General features: G+C 32.9%; 1 protein-coding gene across 4 annotated transcripts; it reads right to left on the bottom strand.

Moving 5' to 3' along the window:
- Window positions 1–375: 375 nt before the first annotated feature.
- LOC139498181 (GDP-fucose protein O-fucosyltransferase 1-like) lies at window positions 376–25,341 on the bottom strand. 4 transcript variants are annotated; one of them, XM_071286535.1, is made up of 9 exons: window positions 25,237–25,341; window positions 22,305–22,422; window positions 20,830–20,924; window positions 20,000–20,168; window positions 19,139–19,238; window positions 17,550–17,745; window positions 12,649–12,773; window positions 11,584–11,686; window positions 376–7,652 (listed from the first exon to the last, which is right to left on the bottom strand). In XM_071286535.1, exons 2-9 carry the CDS (start codon window positions 22,405–22,407, stop codon window positions 7,491–7,493), a joined length of 1,053 nt encoding a protein of 350 aa, XP_071142636.1. In that variant the 5' UTR covers window positions 22,408–22,422; window positions 25,237–25,341; the 3' UTR covers window positions 376–7,490. The 4 variants fall into 4 exon arrangements, with proteins under 4 accessions (XP_071142636.1, XP_071142629.1, XP_071142650.1 ...); XM_071286528.1 differs by having other exon boundaries at window positions 25,168–25,299; XM_071286549.1 differs by lacking the exon at window positions 25,237–25,341 and adding an exon at window positions 24,010–24,225.

The following is a 25,341-nucleotide window of genomic DNA, read 5'->3' as shown; positions in this document are numbered from 1 at the left end:
TTCATCAAAAACTACCTTGACCAAAAACTTTAACCTGGAGCAGGACGAACGGACGGACGAACAAACAGACGAACGAACGGATGGGTGAACAGAGCCACAGACCAGAAAACATAATGCCCCTCTACTATTGTAGAAATGCCCCTCTACTATTGTAGATGGGGCATAAAATGTGACTTGTAAAATATTTATTTCCAGAAATTTAGAGAAACAAAAGATGTTCTGCCCTGTTTTGTTTTAGGCTTCAGTTGTATCAAAATCTTGAAAGCTGTGCCAAAATAATTAGGTAACACAAAGATAAATAATAACATTATGATAAATGGAGTGTTCATTTAAACTGTTTTTAAATCTTTTTGATTCTGAAAATTAAAAAAAAAATTTAGCATAATATTATGTTTATTTAATATATTGTTAATCAATATTAAAAAATGAACAATAAAAGTAAACATAATATAGTCATAAATATTTTAAAACTCATAACAATATTCAATAATTATCTTATCAGATGTAGATTGACTGATGATCTCTGCATTACCATACTGCTGAAATATAGTTACATCAGATATTACAAATTCAAAGACTATGTCAGACTAAGATGTTGGTTAACAAAACAAACCTGGCTAAATTTAACTACTAAGGAGTCTAAGGTCATGTTATGGGTCCATTTACCAGCTTAACATTTATCATATCTTCAACAATTTGTGATGAGACATAGACAAATAAATTTGAGATCTAAACAGTGGAGCCCTTAAATCATCCTTTTTTCTAAATACTTGCAGGTGAAATATAAATCTAGGTAGGTAAATTATTTAGATCAGACCTAGAAAATATGTCCATGGTATGGTTATCACACATCATATAGCTTAACAAGAAAGGAAAATATTCCAGGTAATGTTGGGTAGTTGGCCTCTGTGGCTCAGTGATCCAAGTAGTTAAACTATTGTATTACCAGCCTGTCAACACTGAGATTATGAGTTTGTATCCTACGTGGAGCAGGTGGGGTCGACTCCAATATTTATTGACTAGGATTGTCATTATTTTCTACTGAAGGTCATGATTCTTTCAGTGGCATTTCAGCTTCCTCCACAAATAAAAATTGACTGGCACCAAATAGCACAATAGTGCTAAAAGTTGAGTTAATCCCACCTATCAATCAGTCTTAGTCATACAAATGGGTTAGTTCCTATACAACTTAATAATTATGTTAATACATCATAAGGATAATATTATAAAAATCTCAATTGATTCCTTGAAAACAAGGGAAACATAAAAAATACAATAAAATTAAACAAAACCTAGAAGTCAAGACTGTAAGTACTTATACCAGAGTTATTCTAATATAAACAAAACATTACAAGAATTAACTACAAATACAGCAACTTACCACAACAAGAGTGTCCACGCTGAAATGTCTTGCTTTCTCTACTAATTATTGATATTATGTTGATAGTCCTAAATATAAAGCTTTATTACAACTGTCAAATAAACTTAACCAAGAAAACTAAACACTGACCAATGAACCATGAAAATGGGGTCAAGGTCAGATGAACCATGCCAGGCAGGCATGTATAGCTAACAATTATTCCATACAACAAATATAGTTGACCTATTGCTTAAATGTTAAGTAAAACAGACAAAAACACAAAAACTTAACACCGAGCAATGAACCGTGAAAATGAGCTCTAGGTCAAATAAAAAAACGGACGGACGAACGAACAGACGAACCAACGGATGGACAAACAGAGCCACAGACCAGAAAACATAATGCCCCTCTACTATTGTAGATGGGGCATAAAATGTGACTTGTAAAATATTTATTTCCAGAAATTCATAGAAACAAAAGATGTTCTACCCTGTTTTGTTTTAGGCTTCAGTTGTATCAAAATCTTGAAAGCTGTGCCAAAATCAGGTAACACAAAGATAAATAATAACATTATGATAAATGAACTATTGCAATAAGTATTAGAAAACAAGAGGCTCTCAAGAGCCTGAATCGCTCACCTTAATTCTTTTGGTTAAATCTCTCATCAATGATTATTTTGGCTTTTCAATTTATTTAAATGTTTTTTGGATCGTCCTATTTTCTTCAAAAGCCAAAAAAACATAATCATTTTCTCCTATGTTCTATTTTAGCCATAGGAGCTATGTTTCTTGACATACAAGGAAATAAAATATAAAATTTATACTAGATACTCTGAAACTCATTTAGCCTAAATTTGGCTGAAATTGATACAGCAGTTTCAAAGGAGAAGATTTTTTAAAGTAAGTCAACATGATGAACAAATTGTGAAAAAAGTCTATAAAGGGCAATAACTCCTTAAGGGGTCAACTGACCATTTCCGTCATGTTGACTTATTTGTAAATCTTACTTTGCTGAACATTATTGCTGTTTACAGTTTATCTCTATCTATAATAATATTCAAGATAATAACCAAAAACAGCAAAATTTCTTTAAAATTACCAATTCAGGGGCAGTAACCCAACAACAGGTTGTCTGATTCATCTGAAAATTTCAGGGCAGATAGATCTTGACCTGATAAACAATAATATCCCATGTCAGATTTGCTCTAAATGCTTTGGTTTTTGAGTTATAAGCCAAAAACTGCATTTGACCCCTATGTTCTATTTTTAGCAATGGCGACCATGTTTGTTGATAGATCACAACTTCCGATACAATTGACAAACTAGATACCATAAGGAACATTCAGTTAAAGTTTAGAAGTATTTGGCCCAGTAGTTTCAGAGGAGAAGAGTTTTGTAAAAGATTACTAAGATTTACGAAAAATGGTTAAAAATTGACTATAAAGGGCAATAACTCCTAAAGGGGTCAACTGACCATTTCCGTCATGTTGACTTATTTGTAAATCTTACTTTGCTGAACATTATTCCTGTTTACAGTTTATCTCTATCTATAATAATATTCAAGATAATAACCAAAAACAGCAAAATTTCCTTAAAACTACCAATTCAGGGGCAGCAACCCAACAACAGGTGGTCTGATTCATCTGAAAATTTCAGGGCAGATAGATCTTGACCTGATAAACAATATTACCCCATGTCAGATTTGCTCTAAATGCTTTGGTTTTTGAGTTATAAGCCAAAAACTGCATTTGACCCCTATGTTCTATTTTTAGCAATGGCGACCATGTTTGTTGATAGATCAAAACTTCGGATATAATTTATAAATAAGATACCCTAAGGAACATTCAGTTAAAGTTTGAAAGTATTTGGCCCAGTAGTTTCAGAGGAGAAGATTCTTGAAATAGTTTACGACGACAGACGACAGACGACGATGGACGCTAAGTGATGGCATAAGCTCACTTGTCCCTTCGGGACAGGTGAGCTAAAAAGACCAAAACTCAAAAACTTAATTTTGACCACTGAACCATAAAAATGAGGTCAAGGTCAGATGACACCTTCCAGCTAGACATGTTCACCTTTCAATCATTCCATACACCAAATATAGTAGACCTATTGCATACAGTATAAGAAAAACAGACCAAAACACAAAATTTTAGCTATAACCACTGAACCATGAAAATGAGGTCAAGGTCAGATGACACCTGCAGTTGGACATGTACACATTACAGTCCTTCCATACACTGAATATACTAGACCTATTGCTTAAAGTATCTGAGATATGGACATGACCACAAAAACTTAACCTTGTTCACTGATCCATGAAATGAGGTCGAGGTCAAGTGAAAACTGTCTGACGGGCATGAGGACCTTGCAAGGTACGCACATACTAAATATCGTTATCCTATTACTATCCCTCAGTTTTAGTTAATTACCCGATTTTGTTTTTTGTCCATGGATTTATGAGTTTTGAACAGCGGTATACTACTGTTGCCTTTATTTATAATAAGAGAGAATTTAACATTACAAAAAATCTTAACCTTTTTTCAAGTAGTCACTGAATCATGAAAATGTGGTCAAGGACATTATACATGTGTCTGACGGAAACTTCGTAACATGAGGCATCCATCATTGTCCATATACAAAGGTCTTCCACCTTATTAAATATAAAGCTTTTAAGAAGTTAGCTAACGCCACCACCACCAGATCACTATCCCTATGTCGAGCTTTCTGCAACAAAAGTTGCAGGCTCAATAAAAATTAGTTTACAACAGGATTTCATGTAAACATTCTACATTTCAATTGCTCATATTTTAAACTGATTTATTACAGTACACCAGTCAAATGATAGCTTTACACTGAAACAAATATTTACATGATTGAAAGTTCATAAAAGTTCAAATTAGTAAATGTTGATTAAATTTTTTTGGCAACTAAAAACTAAAATGTACCTTCTCCTTTAAAAGATTTTAGGCCTAAAACATGGCAAACATGCAACAATGTAATTACACAACATTAAATTTTTAAAACCATAGAAACACTATTGGTGCATAAGCCAAGTTGTGATCTAAAAGATTTGTAATATTTGCCCTAATTTCAGTCTATTTATTGCTGCTGTAAACTGGACTTTTGACCTTAAACAAAAGGTCTTGTTTAATCGGAGGTAAATTTTTAACCATGGTAAATATCTGATGTATGGCTCTCCATCCCAAGAGGTACTAAAAGCATAGAATCAAGAAACTAATACCGGTACCGTGCCTAAATTTCGATCTGTCTATAACTGTTGTGACCTTTATCCTACCAACCCCTAAACCAATAGGGGTCTTCCTCACCACATGGAGCATCTTTAACATATGATTTAAAAAACAATCTCTTTGACCCAAAAATATGTAGTTATCTTATTCTTCTTATGGGGCATTATCAAGTCAAGTTTGACAAAGGTATTCCTAATGGCTCAAAAGATTTTCTTCAGAAACCAAATTGTTGATGCTGGAAGGTAGAAATTAAGACTGTTACCATTTATTTGAATTACCATTAATTGGTTGATTGATGTTTGCTTAAAGTCCTATCACTTTTGGTATATGCCAAATGCAAAGACTGTAAAACCCACCATAAAGTATGTTATTTTAGCAGGGTGTAAATTTTCGCCTATTTTCAAGGATAGAATCAAATCGCAAAAATAAATTCTGCCAATTTAAAAGTGCAATGCAAAGGCATTGATAATAATGCCAAAATATTTTGTATACCTTATTTAATGAAAATCATGAAATTTTACACCCGCAGAAATAACCAGCTATACGTTATCGTCTCACATTTCAATCTCTTAGTAATGATGCAACACAAATGCACATAATAGTCAGGGTTTTGTTTTTAAATATTTTCAACAGCATTTTTTTTACAACTCTTATTCAGCTTTTTCATTTAATGATTAAAATCTAATATATCAATCAAAGTGATGAAAATCACTCATGGAAAGATTTGATGAGTAGTTGGAATAATTTCATATTATGGTATTGTGGGGGAAAATGAACATTAATAAAGCACTGTTGCTGAAATTTCATTACTGACAGCAGGTCTTTAGAAGGAAATATGTTTTTCCAGTATGAGGATAAAATAAGCTCAAATTAAATAACATGGGTCTCTTAATTTACACAATTTTATATAAACTGCTTTTTATATCTTATCCAAATAATGTTGCCTGTTCTGAACATGTTTCAAAAAAATTAAAAAATTGCAAATCAAAAATTCTTCTATTAAATGTTACAAACTATCCGTGTAAGACATAAAATCTGGACCAGCAGCTAAGAACTTTAAAATGTCAAAAAAATAAATCTAAAAATGTTGTTTTGGGGCATTTTGTAAGTTGAAAAAGAGGTTATATATGACATTGAAGATTAAGTTGTAGTGCCTTTTGATAATTTTTTTAAAGTATTTTTCAACACAGGGCATTGAAAATTTTCTTTTCAACATAAAAAGAATAAAAAAAAACTTATTTTATTGAAATATGGATTCTTTCTGGATTGCAAAAATATATATTCACTTCTAATAAAAATTCAAATGACTAAAATAGACATGATGATTGATGGGGAATTAACTAATAAACAATGCATTGGTTTGTTATAATTTTAAAAGTACATTTACTAACAGTAGCTAACCTGTCATGTTGTTAGGGAGGTCGGTGCCTAAGTAAAGATTTAGAACAAGTTCTAATCTTTCTAAAAACGATTTGTTGTAAATTTTAAACATTTATAAATCAATGTTACGTTTTGAAAACTTCAGAATCAACATTCAACACTAAAATATTAAATTAATGATGCATATATAATTGCTACCACTTTGTTGGAAGATTAAAGTATCAAATTATACTCATGATTTTCATTTTTAAGTTCACCTATCTATCACACCTAATCAATGTTATTGAGTATAGGAGGAATACAAATTTGCAAGAGAAACTAGATTGCACACTATAGCAATAGTATATTAAATAACAAAAAAGCATGTTACACAAGAAATAATTGCAACAGAGTCAAAGTCCCCATAAGTATCAAGCCCTGAGAACTCTATTATTATTTATTCAATTTGTCATCAATTTGCTTTATCATCTAGAGTATTTTCACTTAATAAGATTTTCCAATATTTTAAGTATTTTGTGAAAATTGGGTAAAAAAATGTCAATAAGTAACCATTGACTGTTTGACCTGAAAGTAGTCCATATGTTTCAATGGTCATTCCTGAAGATCCTCAGTGTCTATCGCTAACCATTTTCAAGTTATAATTATTTAAATATTTAAAAAATATTTCCATAGGGTTCTATAGAAAATCCCTCATTTCTTTTGGCCCCCAAAAGTATCCCTTAAAATAGCCCAATGTACAAACAAAAACCCTGATTTCACCACAATTTATGTTCTGGGCAAAACAATAAGTCTTTCAAACTTTGTTTTGGAGACTTAAATATGTTTAAAAATTACATATCTTATTATATAATTAAATTATAAATAGTATGATGTCACAGGGTATACTTGACTGGGACAGCAACCCAAAATAAAACCAGACATGACAACTAGAGGTTAACATATTGACTTGCAAATAAACAATTAACAAAACATTATGTCAAGTTCTAAATCCTCAACAGTCTAGATAATGGTAAATGAATTAAACAAAAATCACTAAAGTTATTTTTGAATGAAATTAATTTCACTCCTGGCATGCCCCTTTCAGAATGAAATTAATAATCTTCAAATTTCTTCTTGATTTGTGTACATAAAAAAATCAAACTTGGTGAATATGTTTTTATGTTATGAAAAACATATCAAGATGATAGGTAAAAAATCCCAAAGTTTCACTTTAAAGCCTAAAAGGACAAACATATAAAAGGCATGTGGGTATGAGTTTCATACAAATTTGTTTAATAATAGATAAAAAATTTTAAGTGGTTCAATTCAGTGATATATAATACATGACATTAGAAATAATAAATCATATAAAAATAGATGGACAAATAAATAAATAGGCAAATCAGCATGAATATGATGTCCATCATGCAAGAGCGCAGTTGCATAGTAGTATTGCATAAGGATGGAGAATGTTCCATAGAAATTGGAATGTTAAACAGAATTTTTTTTATGACTAGTCAATCAGCTGTATCCCCAAAATGATGTTGGTTTTTCCTTTACTAGTCGGTCTCTGGTAACAGATGAAGTAAAGGATGATACACAGTTTCCTATAAAATGCTCAGATTTCTGTAATATTCCAATGTCTATAATAGGAAGATGTGGATCTAAATGGACAATGTTGATCTGAAAAAGAAAAAAAAATCAGAAAAAAATAATAATTGCTGATTCATTAATAGAACATTGAGAAAACAAATTTGGTAATTTTTTTGGGGGGAGGGGGATTTCAAGCAAGCATTCAATGTTTATTTTCAATACTGTGAAAGTACTTTTATTCATGGGGTATCAATTTTCATGGTTTTCGTGGATGACTTTATCTATGAATTTAAGTGTCCAATGAAATAAAACAACCATTGTCCAAATCAAGATCCCCATCAGTAGGTTTGACTACTGATATGATCTAGAGAATATATTGAATAACGCCAAATCTGAGAATACTTTAATAGCAGTCACAGAACTACAACCGCATGCAGGATTATACCCATTTAATCTTTATAACCTAAACTGTACAACTTTTGATCTTTTAATTCTATTAAAAAATATTTTTTATCAATGAAAGTCAGATTTCCAGTATTGATATGCTAGTATGATCATGGAAGTAATATTAAAAGGAATAACATCTTCATCACTTCAAAGGTTTCATCTGCGTTACCGCCCATCTTTCGATAACTCGTTAATTGGTTCAATATCTGGCATGGAAGTTGATTCTCCGCATGTGATCGATCAAATCACTGACACTTATCGGTCATTTTCGTGTTCACGGAGAATTACGAACAGACAAGTTTTTGTCATATATACGTGCGAAGTAACCCGAATAGTCCATTCGTTACATTCCGTTGATGTACCCTGCCGAATAGAGTCATTCGTTCAATTTTTCTTTTAGTCCATTTTTTTCCTATTTTTGGTTAGTTTGATCTTAATAATTTAAACCGACAGCTATCACATACGTAATTGGAGAACAAGGCTGGGTCATTTTCAATTTTAATATTTACAGACAGTTAAAAAACCATTTCCGTAAGTTAAGAAGATGATTGTTAAAAAAATACGTTTGGACCCCCTTTATTTAATTCGCAAAAAATCTAAGTCTTTCGTGTATTAGTCAATTAAAATATTCACAATTCTAAACGGTTCTATCCTTCAATTTAAGTTCTTGATACATAAACTAATTTGTGTAAAAGTGAAAAAGTGAAATAAACATTTGTAAAAAATATATATATATTTACGAAAATTTTATCCACTTTTTAGTTGTTCAGTTTCAATAATGTAATGACATTTATGACATATACATGTAGATAAATTTAATACTTGAAAGTAACTATCCTTTTTTCAATCTCAATAAACTTTGCACATTTCAACAGTAAAAAAAATTATGTCTAGATTTGCCTACATTATTTTGTTAAACATCATGTGAAACCTGATCGATTCATCGGTATTTAACTGTTTAACTCGGGATCCGCTTTTAACCGGAAAATACTTTTAAAACAGTTTAAAACAAACGGTAGAAAGCAAAAATATGCTAAATTATATATAATTTTCCATGCTAAACTGCTGTAGTTTGAACAATTCTCGGCCGTTTTTCAGTTTTTTACATCATACGACTTCTTTCTGAAGGTACAGGTTTTATATGATACAGCGCCACCTTCTTATTAATAAACCTCGGATTTCACACAGGTACTTTATAATTACCGGACTCGATAAAATCATGTGACTGATAAGAAATTCCAGATGCCATTTTACAACCGCGGTATCACAGATAGTAATAACCAAAGGGGTCTTACCGCTGAGACTATAATTGGATAAAATCATATGACTTTAGTACAGGGCTCTGCAGGCCGTTAATACATGATAATTAGTCGATGTTATTCCTTTTAAATATTACTTCCATGGTATGATAAAGTGTTCATTTTATATCCTCATAGTTATGGTACTTATGGGAAATAATAATTTCATGCTGGGCTTGATTTTGATAAGAAGAATTATTATATGTTTATAGCATTTGTTTATGTTACTGTTTTCTTTAGGTGACATGTTTATGGCCTAATAAACACCTTTGATGGTCTTTAATCTGTTGATCACTTTATCATGGGTTAATTAGTGTTATCACTACGATGGGCAGAATCAATTTGCGCCAATTGCAGTTATGAAAAGGTATTAATTGCGCCACTCTCTATTATTTTAATGGTATTAATTGCGCCAATAAATTAAATGAAATTGCGCCACATTTACCTGTAAATATGTTTTACCCACATCATACCTGTACATGTTTTACTTATATCATACATGTACTATAATTAACCTTTCCACTTAACTCACCAAAAAATAAATTGTTTAGTAATAGAATATTTTTTCACGAGTCAAGATGTCTTATATACCATTCAGGAACATAGAGTCTGATAGAGAAAAACCGGTCATCATTGTTGAAGAACACAAATCCGTCAGGCATTTGTAAAGAAAACTGGAGAAATAAGGTGGAGATGTACAGTTAAGTCGTGTTGTGCTAGGTTATTCACAGATAAATCCTTTACAATTATTTTGAATGGAGAATAAGATCATATTCATAAAACAAATATCCAGAAATTAGAACGTCAAATTTTGAGAACTGCGTGCAAAAGAGCGACCCTCAAACTGCCGCTCCCAAGCCCGTATAAAGGAGGATCGAGGGCATTCAATCATTTAGTTTTTATATATAAATAAAAATGAATAAAATTGGCGCAATTAGATGATTATTTTATTGGCGCAAGTTTTGAAAATTAGGTGGCGCAAAAGAAGTATTGGCGCAATTAAGTTGTGCCGCAAATGAGTTACTTTTTGGCGCAAAAAGATATCGCCCACTACGATTTACTCTACTGGGGTCAATGTTTACTTTGCAATTTCCTTCAATCTTCGTTTCTAAAGGCTTTAATTTTTCAATTTTTTTTTTTTTAGAAAACTAAAATCCACAAATTTAAAAACCCATGAACATGTAAATATTGCCAAAATTGATACCCACAAATTAAAGTACTTTCACACTATATGAATTTTCATAATTTGCACCTCCATTAAACATTTTGAATGGAGAAATTTATACATTTGACAAAAAGCTGATAAATTTTAAACTCCTCTGAGATATAACAATTCCACAAAGAGCCATTCAAGAATTATTGCCCAGAGGTGGATTTAGGGGGGAGGGCCCAAGGGGCCCGGGCCCCCCTTTTTGGGGAAAAATTTGGTTGCTTATATAGGGAATCACTGAAGCCTGACTGGAGCGGGCCCCCTCTTAGGTCAGTCAGTGGGCCCCCACTTATGAAAATTCCTGGATCCGCCACTGTTGCCATGTTTGAACTAAAAAGGCTTTTCAGATAAAGTTTATGCCTACCACTCTGGTAAACGACTTCTTCCCATTACTCGTTTTTTTTCATAACTGATCACACTTTTTCTAGCTTGGGAATGACATAAAAAGAAAGACAGGGTTAAAAATTCATTTTCCATATCTTTTTTTATATCAAACTACCGCTATATAACTTTTCTTGAATATCACTCAATACTAAAAATTATTGGTGTAAATGGTCCAAGGACACAGTTAATGCCCTTTGGTTTTCGTTGTCTATGAATATAGTCCCTACTGTGAACAGTGTATATCTTGCATTTTTTATTTGATACACTTTCCCAATTTATTTCTTGATATTTAATGCATGAAATATTAAGTAGGGGGATGTAATACATGTTATAAAAATTTGGGTGCTGAATCTTTATGTTAAGTAGTGATTTGGTCAGGTTAAAAAAGGTCAAATTTTATTACGTCGGAAGCTGTCAAACTGAATTTTAGACCCCCTTAACACAGCATTGTCAATATTTTGAGTAAGAGCTGGTGGAAGTTTCTATAAATTTGATTATATTTGTCCCACTAGCAGTACCTACTGTCAAAATCTTTTTGAGAAAGAGCAGGTGCGATTTGAATTTATTGTCTAAAAGAATTGCACTATGAAATAACTGTGTTCTCAGGCCTGATATTGTAAAGAATTAATTGTTGGTAGATAAATATCCAGAGATAAAAGTAAGATAAAGATAAATAGCTTACTTCTGAACCTAAAACTTCTTTTAATTCATTCATTAAATTCTTCTGGTCTGTTGCAATGAATAAATGTTTGACTTTAGTTTCTTCAACAACTTTTTTGGTAAGTCTGAAATCAGATAAAATGAGAATAGGTTTTGATTATTCTAAAACATAAAGAATATATATTTGCTTTATGGTTGAGTGAACATCATTGAGCAGTATTTCTGATTTTTATGAACATAAGAAATTTAATAAAAACAAATTGCTATACTTAAAATTTTGTTGAAAGAATTTTGTTTAAAATTACAAAAAAAAAAAATTCTGTATTAATAAAATGAAAAAAATACAGGGGGACTTCTTTAGGGTTTGATTTAATAATCATTTAAGTTTTAGTGATGTATGAATTATATCAAAAGTACCATTTTGCATCATGAAAAACGGATTTTGAAGAGGGTCATAATATTTTTTTCTGGTGTGTGTGTGTGTGAACATCCCTCTGTCTGTTAGGCTGTCAGTCCAATACCATGATAAAGTTTTGGTTAAAGTAGGTTATCATTTGAACTTCGGTGGTTTATGCTCACATCAATTTGAAACTAAGTAAACATGTCTATTATGAAGTGAACTGTTTACAGGAACATAAACCTTGATTTCAAGATTCACTGATGAAGTAAAATATTTAAAGTTAGTGATGCATCCAGTCTGTGGTCATGTATTCTAGTTCCAATCTCAACAAAGACTGGTAAAAAAATACACAATTACGAGGAAAATTCAAAACGAAAGTCCCCAATCAAATGGCAAAATCAAATAACAAAACACATCCAACGAATGGACAACAACTTTCATATTGGCACAGGCATTTTGTATTTTATTTTGTTACATCACTTTTAAACAAAACTGTAGGACCGGATTCATTAGTTTTTCACATCTTATGTGCATTTTATAATTTCTGATCTATTTTTAATTAATTGTAGCTCTGATAGTATAAATGCAACATATATATTTATCATACTGTCAATATATACATTTCAATGAGTTCTAAAAGCATATAAAATTTCATAAATTAAAAAAAACCATTTTATGGTACTTTACCTTAAAACTTCTGTTGTGGATGGATAACAAAGATTTGCTGGTAGTTTTTCATAATTTTTATACCCAAGACATTGTGGTGATGCCATATATCTCATCTGATCTTTAGCATGTTCACATGCTCTTTCCTATAAAACAAACAACAAGTGTTCATTTAGGGTTAATTGTCCTCTAGATAGTGTGTGTGGTTTTTTTTTAGCTCAATATCAACTGACTAGTCTACCTGATAGATTCCTTAAAGCAGCTCTATTTACTTTTAATAATATTGCTGAAATTTCATGTAGCTTTTTAACACAAGACATAATACTAAATCTTGAGAGCATTCAACTTATGTCAAGGTCATATGACACCCTACAATAAACCATAAAGCAAACTATTGCTGAACAGCAATAAAAAGTAACTGAGCAACCGACACAATTTAGCTTTTCTAAAAACACCTGCAGTTTTCTTCCATTTTGTTTTATTGCTTATGAAGAAAAAGAATAAGAATAACTAGAGGCTCTCAAGAGCCTGTATCGCTCACCTGATTCTACTTGGGTTTTTGAAATCATATAAAAAAATATAAAATTTGGCTAAAAGTGACAACACAACCTCATTTATAAGGAAAGGAACATGTTTAATTTCATTCAAAAGTCCCCCACTGGTGGCCATCTTGGATGACGGATCGGCTACAAAGTAACAACACTTGGTCAGCACCTCATAAGGAACATTCATGTCATGTTTGGTTTTATTCCATTCAGTGGTTCTCTAAAAGAAGTCATTTGTATGCATTTCCCATAGGGTCCTATGTTAAACTAAGTCCCCTGCTGGCGGCCATCTTGGATGATGGATCGGCTACAAAGTAACAACACTTGGTCAGCACCTCATAAGGAACATTCATGCAATGTTTGGTTTTATTCCATTCAGTGGTTCTCTAAAAGAAGTCATTTGTATGCATTTCCCTTAGGGTCCTATGTTAAACTAAGTCCCCCGCTGGCGGCAATCTTGGATAATGGATCGGCTACAAAGTAACAACACTTGGTCAGCACCACATTAGGAACATTCATGCCATGTTTGATTTCATTCCATTCAGTGGTTCTCTAAAAGAAGTCATTTGTATGCATTTCCCATAGGGTCCTATGTTAAACTAAGTCCCACGCTGGCGGCCATCTTGGATGATGGATCAGCTACAAAGTAACAACACTTGGTCAGCACCCCATAAGGAACATTCATGCCATGTTTGGTTTCATTCCATTCAGTGGTTCACTAGAAGAAGTGATTTGTATGCATTTCCAATAGGGTCCTATGTTAAACTAAGTCCCCGGCTGGCATCCATCTTGGATGATGGATCAGCAACAAAGTAACAACACTTGGTCAGCACCTCATAAGGAACATTCATGCCATGTTTGGTTTCATTCCATTCAGTGGTTCTCTAAAAGAAGTCATTTGTATGCATTTCCCATAGGGTCCTATGTTAAACTAAGTCCCCCGCTGGCGGCAATCTTGGATGATGGATCGGCTACAAAGTAACAACACTTGGTCAGCACCCCATAAGGAACATTCATGCTATGTTTGGTTTTATTCCATTCAGTGGTTCTCTAAAAGAAGTCATTTGTATGCATTTCCCATAGGGTCCTATGTTAAACTAAGTCCCCTGCTGGCGGCCATCTTTGATGATGGATCGGCTGCAAAGTAACAACACTTGGTCAGCACCACATAAGGAACATTCATGCCATGTTTGGTTTCATTCCATTCAGTGGTTCACTAAAAGAAGTCATTTGTATGCATTTCCAATAGGGTCCTATGTTAAACTAAGTCCCCGCTGGTGGCCATCTTGGATAATGGATCGGCTACAAAGTAACAACACTTGGTCAGCACTCCATAAGGAACATTCATGCTATGTTTGGTTTCATTCCATTTAGTGGTTCTCTAGAAGAAGTCATTTGTATGCATTTCCCATAGGGTCCTATGTTAAACTAAGTCCCCCGCTGGCGGCCATCTTGGATGATGGATCGGCTACAAAGTAACAACACTTGGTCAGCACCCCATAAGGATAATTCATGCTATGTTTGGTTTTATTCCATTCAGTGGTTCTCTAAAAGAAGTCATTTGTATGCATTTCCCATAGGGTCCTATGTTAAACTAAGTCCCCGGCTGGCGGCCATCTTGGATGATGGATCGGCAACAAAGTAACAACACTTGGTCAGCACCTCATAAGGAACATTCATGCCATGTTTGGTTTCATTCCATTCAATGGTTCTCTAAAAGAAGTCATTTGTATGCATTTCCCATAGCGTCCTATGTTAAACTAAGTCCCCCGCTGGCGGCCATCTTGGATGATTGATCGGCTACAAAGTAACAACACTTGGTCAGCACCTCATAAGGAACATTCATGTCATGTTTGGTTCCATTCCATTCAGTGGTTCTCTAGAAGAAGTTCAAAATGTAAATTGTTAACGACGACGACGACGACGGACGACGGACGACGGACGACGGACGCCAAGTGGTGAGAAAAGCTCACTTGGCCCTTCGGGCCAGGTGAGCTAAAAATAGATAAAAAGTACCCCTTTGGAATCATATAAACTAGAGGCTCTCAAGAGCCTGTATCGCTCACCTGATTCTACTTGGGTTTTTGAAATCATATAAAAAAATATAAAATTTGGCTAAAAGTGACAACACAACCTCATTTATAAGGAAAGGAACATGTTTAATTTCATTCAAAAGTCCCCCACTGGCAACCATCTTGGATGACGGATCGGCTACAAAGTAACAACACTTGGTCAGCACCTCATAAGGAACATTCATGCCATGTTTGGTTTTATTCCATTCAGTGGTTCTCTAAAAGAAGTCATTTGTATGCATTTCCCATAGGGTCCTATGTTAAACTAAGTCCCCTGCTAGGGGCCATCTTGGATGATGGATCGGCTACAAAGTAACAACACTTGGTCAGCACCTCATAAGGAACATTCATGCAATGTTTGGTTTTATTCCATTTAGTGGTTCTCTAAAAGAGATCAAAAGAAGTCATTTATATGCATTTCCCATAGGGTCCTATGTTAAACTAAGTCCCCTGCTGGCGGCCATCTTGGATGATGGATCGGCTACAAAGTAACAACACTTGGTCAGCACTCCATAAGGAACATTCATGCTATGTTTGGTTTCATTCCATATAGTGGTTCTCTAGAAGAAGTCATTTGTATGCATTTCCCATAGGGTCCTATGTTAAACTAAGTCCCCGGCTGGCGGCCATCTTGGATGATGGATCGGCTACAAAGTAACAACACTTGGTCAGCACCCCATAAGGAACATTCATGCTATGTTTGGTTTTATTCCATTCAGTGGTTCTCTAAAAGAAGTCATTTGTATGCATTTCCCATAGGGTCCTATGTTAAACTAAGTCCCTGGCTGGCGGCCATCTTGGATGATGGATCGGCAACAAAGTAACAACACTTGGTCAGCACCTCATAAGGAACATTCATGCCATGTTTGGTTTCATTCCATTTAGTGGTTCTCTAAAAGAAGTCATTTGTATGCATTTCCCATAGGGTCCTATGTTAAACTAAGTCCCCCGCTGGCGGCCATCTTGGATGATGGATCGGCTACAAAGTAACAACACTTGGTCAGCACTCCATAAGGAACATTCATGCTATGTTTGGTTTCATTCCATTTAGTGGTTCTCTAGAAGAAGTCATTTGTATGCATTTCCCATAGGGTCCTATGTTAAACTAAGTCCCCCGCTGGCGGCCATCTTGGATGATGGATCGGCTACAAAGTAACAACACTTGGTCAGCACCCCATAAGGAACATTCATGCTATGTTTGGTTGTATTCCATTCAGTGGTTCTCTAAAAGAAGTCATTTGTATGCATTTCCCATAGGGTCCTATGTTAAACTAAGTCCCCCGCTGGCGGCCATCTTGGATGATGGATCGGCTACAAAGTAACAACACTTGGTCAGCACCTCATAAGGAACATTCATGCCATGTTTGGTTCCATTCCATTCAGTGGTTCTCTAGAAGAAGTTCAAAATGTAAATTGTTAACGACGACGACGACGGACGACGACGGACGACGACGGACGACGACGGACGACGACGGACGACGGACGCCAAGTGGTGAGAAAAGCTCACTTGGCCCTTCGGGCCAGGTGAGCTAAAAATAGAGCTTACTTGGTATCCATGCAAAAGACAAGTATAACATCTTTTCATGAACTCATTAACTTAAATACAGCTCCCTAAAGTAAGGTAGCAAGCAATCAGTCAAGAATTTTGTTATTTTTTGGGGGGAGGAAATATTTTAAATGACTAAATAAAATTCAGATTTGCATTTGTGTGCAAGTTTTCATTTGATCTGTAATTTGGAACTTAAAAATATAGAACAGTCTATGCATATATAGCCATAGATTAAACATATTTTGTAAAGATTGGCCAAAATTTCAGAAAAGACCAGACCAGAGGTGCATTAGGATGGTATATTGCATTATTCCTCCTATGCATACCAAACAATAAATATATTTTTTTTGTAAATTGTCTACAAATTATTATTTATATAAAACTTGAAAAGTCATGCTTATGAGCCAAGTTTCAGAAAAAACAGAGAGAACTGACAAATATGAAAAGTATTGGACACTGGCAGTCATATTTATCTTTTATTCTTAACAAAATTTGATTTATTCATAGAGGATCTTTCATTTTTTTATAACAAAACATCATTAACATACTGATGTTTACTTTCCAGTACCTGCCTAGTAAAACTTTCTGCAGTTTTTGCTGACTTGGAAGTTATGTTGTTCTTAAATGTTCAATTGATTTTGTAATGGAGAAAAGAAATAAAATTATCTTAGAACATTGATCATGTCATGGCCATAGTAGGTCATTACTAACAAACTTTCTAATATTAATATACCAGTAATACAAACATATTATTACCCAATCTGCTCCATTGCGTAGGTGTATACCAACATATGGGTCATCATTAAACAGTTTGTGGATATGATGATCTATTTCGTCCTGTATCTTATCTGACCACTGTATATATTTTTGTAAAGGAACATCTTCTTCTGCCACAGGAAAGGCTGCTGGAGCACCTCTCAAAGCAAGTACTGGATACTTATCTGGTGGATACCTAAACCAATTACAATAAAAGTCAACATAAATTATGGTGGAAACGTTATTTTTCATTGGATACTAATTTTCGTGGATTTCATGGGTACAGGGGAACCACTAATTAAAACGTTCAACAAATTAGAAATTTTTTATAGGCTTGTATGTAGACTAGCAAAACCTCGAAATTGAAAATCCTTTAAAGTGTTAGTTTTCCTCAATCAACGACAATTGATACCCATGAAAATAGATGAATCAACAATAGTCATGAAAGACTTACAATACATGTGATTGCTTAGAAATAGCTTATTTTATCACTGGAAGATTTGTAAATGACTCCTTTTGTCATAAGTCCTGTTTAATGTTTGTCTGAATTAACTGAATGCTGATGACAAACAGCCTGATGATCTTTTGAAATATCTTAATGTTTTATGTTGGTGTAGAGGCTAGAAATTGAGCAATCAAGCTAATATAGTAAACTGTGAACAGACCCTTTTTTGTGAAAAAAAAAATACTTAAATAATAAATATAAATGTACTGTCTTCAAAAGCATAGAAATGAAAACAATCATAATCTGATACATGTTCTATGTATAATAAGCTGAAAAAATAATCAAGTAATTGCAGACTTTTGACCTTAATTATTTATCCCTTATAATTTTTATGAACTATGCATTTGCATTCAGGTATCGCAGATCAAATTTATTCCTTCATTTTGTGTTAATTTGCGTTTTTTGATTGAGTGAAGCCTTCCAATTGATATTTAATAGTGTGTTTTTCTTTTTTGTGATGTTATACTATTGTTTCAGAAAAGGGAGGGAGAAGGTTTCATACCATTAAAACGGTAAATCCCGCTGCAAATATTTGCATCTGTCCTAAGTTAGGAATCTGATGTACAGTAGTTGTAGTCTGTTTATGTAGTTCATACTTGTTTCTTGTTTTTCTATAGATTAGTCCGTTGGTTTTCCCGTTTGAATGGTTTTACACTAGTAATTTTTGGGGCCTTTTATAGCTTGCTGTTAGGTGTGAGCCAAGACTCCTTGTTCAAGGCCTTGACCTGTAATGGTTTACTTTTATAAATTGTTATTTGGATGGAGAGTTGTCTCATTGGCACTCATACCACATCTTCCTACATCTATCTACCTATTCTTAAAAGCAAAGGGGCAACAAAATATATTTAACTTATATCTTACTTACGATAATAAGTAATTTTAAGCAATTACCTCTTTGCATTTGAACAGAGAAGTTAATTTGAAGTGATAAAGGTATCATTTATTCTGTAATTATGTTTCAAAATTATGATTATCATTATTCCTCTCGTTTTGGGTGTCATGATTGTCAATAAAATATTTATTTGTTTGCTTGTTTGTCAGTTTGTCAGTCGTATTCTTTCTTAAATTGTTTTAGCAAACTTACAAATCCATAAAATTCTGTGTGTCAGCATAGTATGCCTGTAGTGGGTGAATCTCATCAAAATCAACACCATATTCATCCCAGAAGTTTGTAAATGGATTACCTACAAAGTATCAAATATCTGATTATACTGTTAAAACTATGCCAAAAAGAATGATAATTCTTATTGTTCACAAAAAATTATTTGATAAATTATTCAAACTTACAAGAAAACAAATTAATAATCATTATGTGTCCTGTTCAGCCTGTTAAGTTAAGTCAGACCTGGGTTTAGACAGGTTTCAGGTTAAGTCCAGACTGGGTTGAAACAAGTTTTGTGTTCTGTTAGGACTGTACTGGGTTAAGACAGGTTTCTGGTTAAGTCAGGACTAGGTTTAGAGAAGTTTTATTGTATTACAATTTTTTAGTCCCTGAGCAATGCTACCAATAGTTAGTGTGCACTATTCCATGGTATAAAATATGACTTTAAATTGAAGACAGTTGATTTTAAAATATTTGACACACAATAAAAGCTTTATAGGAAAATTAGTGGTTAACAATACTCATTTAATATAATACTGTGAATTAATTATTATATTCATTGGATACCAATTTTTGTGGATTTCGTGGGTACAGGGGAACCACAAATTTAAATGTTCATAACGAATTACAAATTTTCTAAACGAATGTATGCAGACTTTGCCAAAACCATGAATTTAAATATCAATGAATATGCAAGTTTTCCTCAATCCACGAAAATTGGTATCCACGAAAATAAATGAATACACAGTATTCCTAAATATAAGTGCAATGACCATGTAATATACAGTTCATCAAATAACAATATGTTAGTAATTCATTTTTAATAATGTAATATGTAAATACCATTCTTCATTTCACAGGTTCCACCCCTTGGTGCATAACAAAATCCAGTTCTCTCTCCTACAGGCCAGTGTTCAGGGGCAAGTTCTGCCATAAAGTCTTCTGCTAATATAACTTTGTGATACTCTTCTAATGGTTCTACTTTAAACCATTCATCAAAAGGTATGTTTTTCTAGATACAAGAAGTGATAGTATATGGATTTCATATGGAAAAGGAGGCAACCACAATGCAAATTACGAAAATAATGTACAATGCCTAAGACATGATTATATGAAAAGCAGTATGTCAATTACTTGTTTATCTTGAAATGAGTTATGGATGTTCATGTTATTATTCAGTTATTAATGTTACATCTTATCATATGTGTATATATTATATTTACAAGAATTATGTTTCAAGATGACAATAAAAAACAAAAACAAAAACAAAACACAACTGATTCGAAATCAGTGATTTTTCTCAGAAGTGATCATTGCTTAACAATCTATTAAACAAACAAAATTTAAATCGATATGTAATGCTTCTTCAAAATTCCAATTGATAAGGGAATTTTCAATAAAATTATATTTTTAGCACTTATTTTATTATATGAACTTTCTATCATTAACACTTGCTCTTCAACTTCGTACTTTATTTGGCCTTTTTAACTTTTTTGGACTGATGTCACAGATGAGTCTTTTGTAGATGAAACGCACGTCTGGCGTATATACAAAATTTAGTCCTGGTATCTATGATGAGTTTATTTACATACTTTAATATACATAGGTAAAATAATGAGTATCACATCAGTGTTTTAAGATTTTTATAAACAGGTAATCAATACTGGCCTTACATATGTTCTAAATGCTGGTAAAACAAGAGTACGATTGACTGACTTGGTAAATGATAATCCTCCGAGGAAATGGTCTGCCTGATTACCAAATCTTCCTGTGTATATAATAAATAATGGTAATTATTCTCATTGTCTCAACAAAACAAATTAAATTAATCATCCATATAAAAATAACTAACTAAATAAGAACTCTTTGCTAAACATGTATCCAATAAACAAGAATTGTCAATACAATAACTCTTATTCTTTTTAACAATGAATTATATTCATTTTCTTCAAGCATATTAGACCAAACCTTGAAACCATAAATTGGAAGAAAAAAAAAGAAACAATTAAAATCATTATCAAAATTTTCTTCCTTCATGATATTAAAAGTAAAGATTGCCATTATATGTTTTAAATTTGATAAATATACAGACAAAAATGATGTTTTTTCTACATTCATGAACATTTGATAAATTTGAGTTATTTCTGAATAAAAAAATTTATAAATTTTTAGGATACTTATAAAATACAGAAATTACAAATTATTCAACAAAAAACAATTTGTGTTTATCTTTTAAAACAAAAAAAGTTATGTCTTTCTTTTGAAAAGGAAAATACAGCCACAAATCCAAATTTTGAGCAAATATACAAAATTTCAACCTTATTTTACTCAAAAAGAAAAGTAGCACATGAAGGTATATTTTTTATTACATATTTGAGTTAATCAGGTAAAAAATAGTCTATATGGAAATTTTTATCAAAATGTAAATACGGGATCAAAACTGTATTGAATTCTTTCAAATACAAAATAACAGATCATTTATTGAAATCAACCTAGCTATATCAATAATATTAAAAACTGATCATGTCATCATGTTTATTTTTTTCATCACATTTTATCAAGTTGTATTAAACATTATTATCATACTTGACTTTTTATACTAATGTATGCAATGTATATGTTTGCATTTTGTTTGATTTCTCATGATGAGGGCCCCAGGGAAGATTAGTTATATAGCTAACTGTGTAACCCTCTTAAAATAAAGTATTGTTGTTGTTGTTGTTGTTGTTATGCCCTTAAGTCACAGAAATAGGCAAAAACATTTAAACTGTAAAAAAAAAATGCCATTTAAGGGAAATAACACCTATACGGTTTATTTTGGGGAAAAATAGAATAGGGCGCTTTTTGTCATTCAAAACATTTTTCTCATTATCAGATTATCTCTATCTAATTCAAATTATAATATAGATTACCAGAGATTAGAAATCTTGCCTTTTACTCTTATCTTTTTGGTTTGTCATGGCATCATGATTAATTGTTGACAAAGTTGTGAGAGTCAGATGTTAGTCTTACAATGATGCAATATTACATGATTGTTTTACTTATGGTAACTAAAATACTGACCTAATCACAACAAATTAATGCTGATTGAGGTTATTGAACCATTATTATAAGGTTAATAGCATACAAATGAGTGATTCAAACTTACCCATACACAGACAGAAAAACACATAGCCATTTTCATCCCATTTATGAGTGGCTATAATTCCAGTAACAAACAGTAATGTAACTATCCATATCCACAAAGCCATGTTTTATATATTGATCTGTAAAATAATTTTATATATAACAGAACATGTAAGTCAAAGTGTAGGTACTTAATAATATCTGTCATAAAATTTGAATCCCATTAGAGTAGTAGCTACAAAGGAAATATCTAAAATTAAATTCAATGTTAACAGCTGACACACTAATATCACTCTACAGATGCAGATTTAAATTGTTTTCATGGGAAATGGTTGATTGATTGTTTGAGATAGTTAAGTTTAAAGTCTTTTATTCATGTAAATTGACTTGGACTGGGCAACAGGCAAAGTCTATGTAAGCCCTCTCCACATTGATTGAGATACAGACCTTATCTAAACATTTCAGGCATAGAAAACATAATTTTGTCATAATTTTCAATTTTTATAAAAGTTTGTTTGCAGTTAGAACTGCATGGAAATGTAGGTAGCATTTGTACTTCCGAGACTTTTGATAATTATGACGCCCTTTTTGCTTCTGTATAGGAAAATAGGCCCAATATTTTATTTCATGCATATATATTCAATGATATTTATATGATATATGACAATTTTAGTAAAGATGATGCAGATGACATCACAAAAATAAGAGGTAAACAAACTGTAACCACGGAAGAAAAGTACTGTGGAATACCAAATTTTGTGGATTTTCTTGGTAAAGGTAACCCTTGAATTTAGATGTTTAATGAAGTAGTAATTATATTAAGGCTAGTATGCAGACTTTGGCAAAACAACAAAATTCAATATCTCTGAAAATTGGTAACCATGAAATTATGTTCTTCTTGTACAAAAATGTATATTTTATGATGGTATGATACTTAACCCCTAACTGGAGGAATTGTGATTGATTTTCATATAAAGATGAAGTCATTATGTTCAGTAGTTGTCCTTTGTTGATGTGATTCATAAGTGTTTCTCGTTTCTTGTTTTTTATATAAATTAGACCGTTGGTTTTCTTGTTTGAATGGTTTTAAACTAGTAAATTTTTGTGGCACTTTATAGCTTGCTGATCAGTGTGAACCAATACTCTGTTTTAAAGACCAGACCGCAACTTACAATGTATAATGGTTTAATTCTATAAATTGTGATTTGAATGGAGAGTTGTCTCCTTGCATACCACATCTTCCTATATCTATAATCTTTCAATCAGTTTAATTGTGGAGTGGGCATATCAACTACTGCTAGAAGTCCTTTGTTGTTAATTTATCTTATTCTTTATCATTTTCATTTAGCTAAGTTTCTTCTGTTACCTTTTGGTAATATTGGACTGAGACTTCAGGAATAGACATTTATCAACGACATGCCAGATTGAACATCCTCAGACGTAAGATTGTTTGCAGACAATAGCCTGGTCTACAAGAAAATTAGAAATCCTGATGATGCAGCAACTCTCCAGAAAGACCTCCATGCCCTGGAGGAATGGGAACACATGTGGCAGATGTGTTTTCATCCAGAAAATTGCACTGTCATGAGGATCTTTAACAAGTGTCACACCCTGCCAACAAATTACACCCTGCATGGACACCAACTAGAAGTTGTTGATAGTGGAAAATACCTTTGAGTTTTCATTAGTCAAGACCTACAGTGGTATAAACACATAAATAACATCACCGGAAAAGCAACCAGGATCCTCGGTTTTCTCTGCAGGAACCTTGGCCGTTGTAAGCATTCTGTCAAAAACATGGCCTATTGTGCACTGATCAGACCATCGATCGAGTACGGAGTGTGGGACCCCATCCAACCACACTGATCAAAGACCTTGAATGGGTACAGCTCAAAGCAGCACGTTTTGTATATAACCAGTACACCGACACTTCCCCAGGCTGTGTCACTGAACTTTTAGACCAACACCAGATGGATACCATACAGCAAAGACAAATGAATCAGTGACTCGTCCTTTGTTCCAAAATCCAGAACCAACTTGTAGAGATACAACCAGCTATCTACTACACATCTGGGGACAACAGAACAAGGGGTGGCCACAGACTTAGACAGATAAGACCTACTAAGGAAGTATACAACAACTCCTTTTTCCCACACTCTATCAGAGACTGGAACCTACTGCCAGACACAGTAACAAAGGAAGTATACATCAACTCCTTCCCCCACGCTCTATAAGAGACTGGAACCTTCTGCCAGACACAGTAGCAGCCGTACCAACACTCGAGGAGTTCAGGGCCAGATTACCCAGTGTGCCCTGCACAAAGATGCAGCCTAACTGGACACCAGCTTGCCAAATTTTAGTGTAAATAGTATTAAATATTTTATATTTTTTTTAAATTTATTCATTGGAGAAGCCTCCTGTTTCACCAAGTGAAGTTATTAAAACACTCAAATATGAGGTCAACTCCCTAATGGTAGAAGATGAACAAGGTCGTAATGGGGTTACTTCGTGATGAATAACAGTAAAAATATTTGATAAATGACAAATGGTAATTTTTGGTGCTTGACAAATTTTATATATACATCATTGTACATGTAAGGAACATTTTTTTGTAGATAATAAAAAATTTACCAAAAATAAAGGTAAATATAATTATTTGAGACCTATAATAAATCATGATAAGGATATTTTGAAGCTAACATTAACCGAAAATGACTGACGGTAAAGGGCAATAATAGATCATAATATATTTATGCCGCATTCCTATCCCTTCCATCATTTCCGCATTTTATTTTATTTTTAGATTAAGGCACTTAGTAATCAACTTGTCATAAAAAAAATTGATGACAAAAATATTTAATAAGTAAGAAATACATAAAACTTACTAAACCTAATAATCAAATGATGCCTCTGTGCAAGAATAAACTTGATAAGTTGATTTGCATTAGGCCTACCTAGCGGTTTCCATGAATTGTTGTTTTGATGGAACTCCTGAGGTTAAGGGATGGAAACTGGTATTGTCACTGTTCCTTCAAGTTGCTTCTTCTCTGTATAAATTT

The sequence above is a fragment of the Mytilus edulis genome, chromosome 1 (genome assembly GCF_963676685.1).
Source record: "Mytilus edulis chromosome 1, xbMytEdul2.2, whole genome shotgun sequence".
Lineage (NCBI taxonomy): Eukaryota > Metazoa > Mollusca > Bivalvia > Mytilida > Mytilidae > Mytilus > Mytilus edulis.
Note: the sequence above shows the minus strand (reverse complement) of the source record. Positions and strands in the feature narration are given on the sequence as shown.

What these genes read in the sequence shown, in the direction of transcription:
- LOC139498181 (XM_071286535.1), bottom strand. Translation starts at nt 22,407, where the DNA reads ATGGCTTTGTGGATATGGATAGTTACATTACTGTTTGTTACTGGAATT. An exon ending in ACACAGAATTTTATGGATTT is followed by an intron (nt 17,746 to 19,138) that starts GTAAGTTTGCTA and finishes TAATTGGTTTAG; the next exon opens with GTATCCACCAGATAAGTATC. An exon ending in TACGCAATGGAGCAGATTGG is followed by an intron (nt 12,774 to 17,549) that starts GTAATAATATGT and finishes TTTGTTTTATAG; the next exon opens with GAAAGAGCATGTGAACATGC.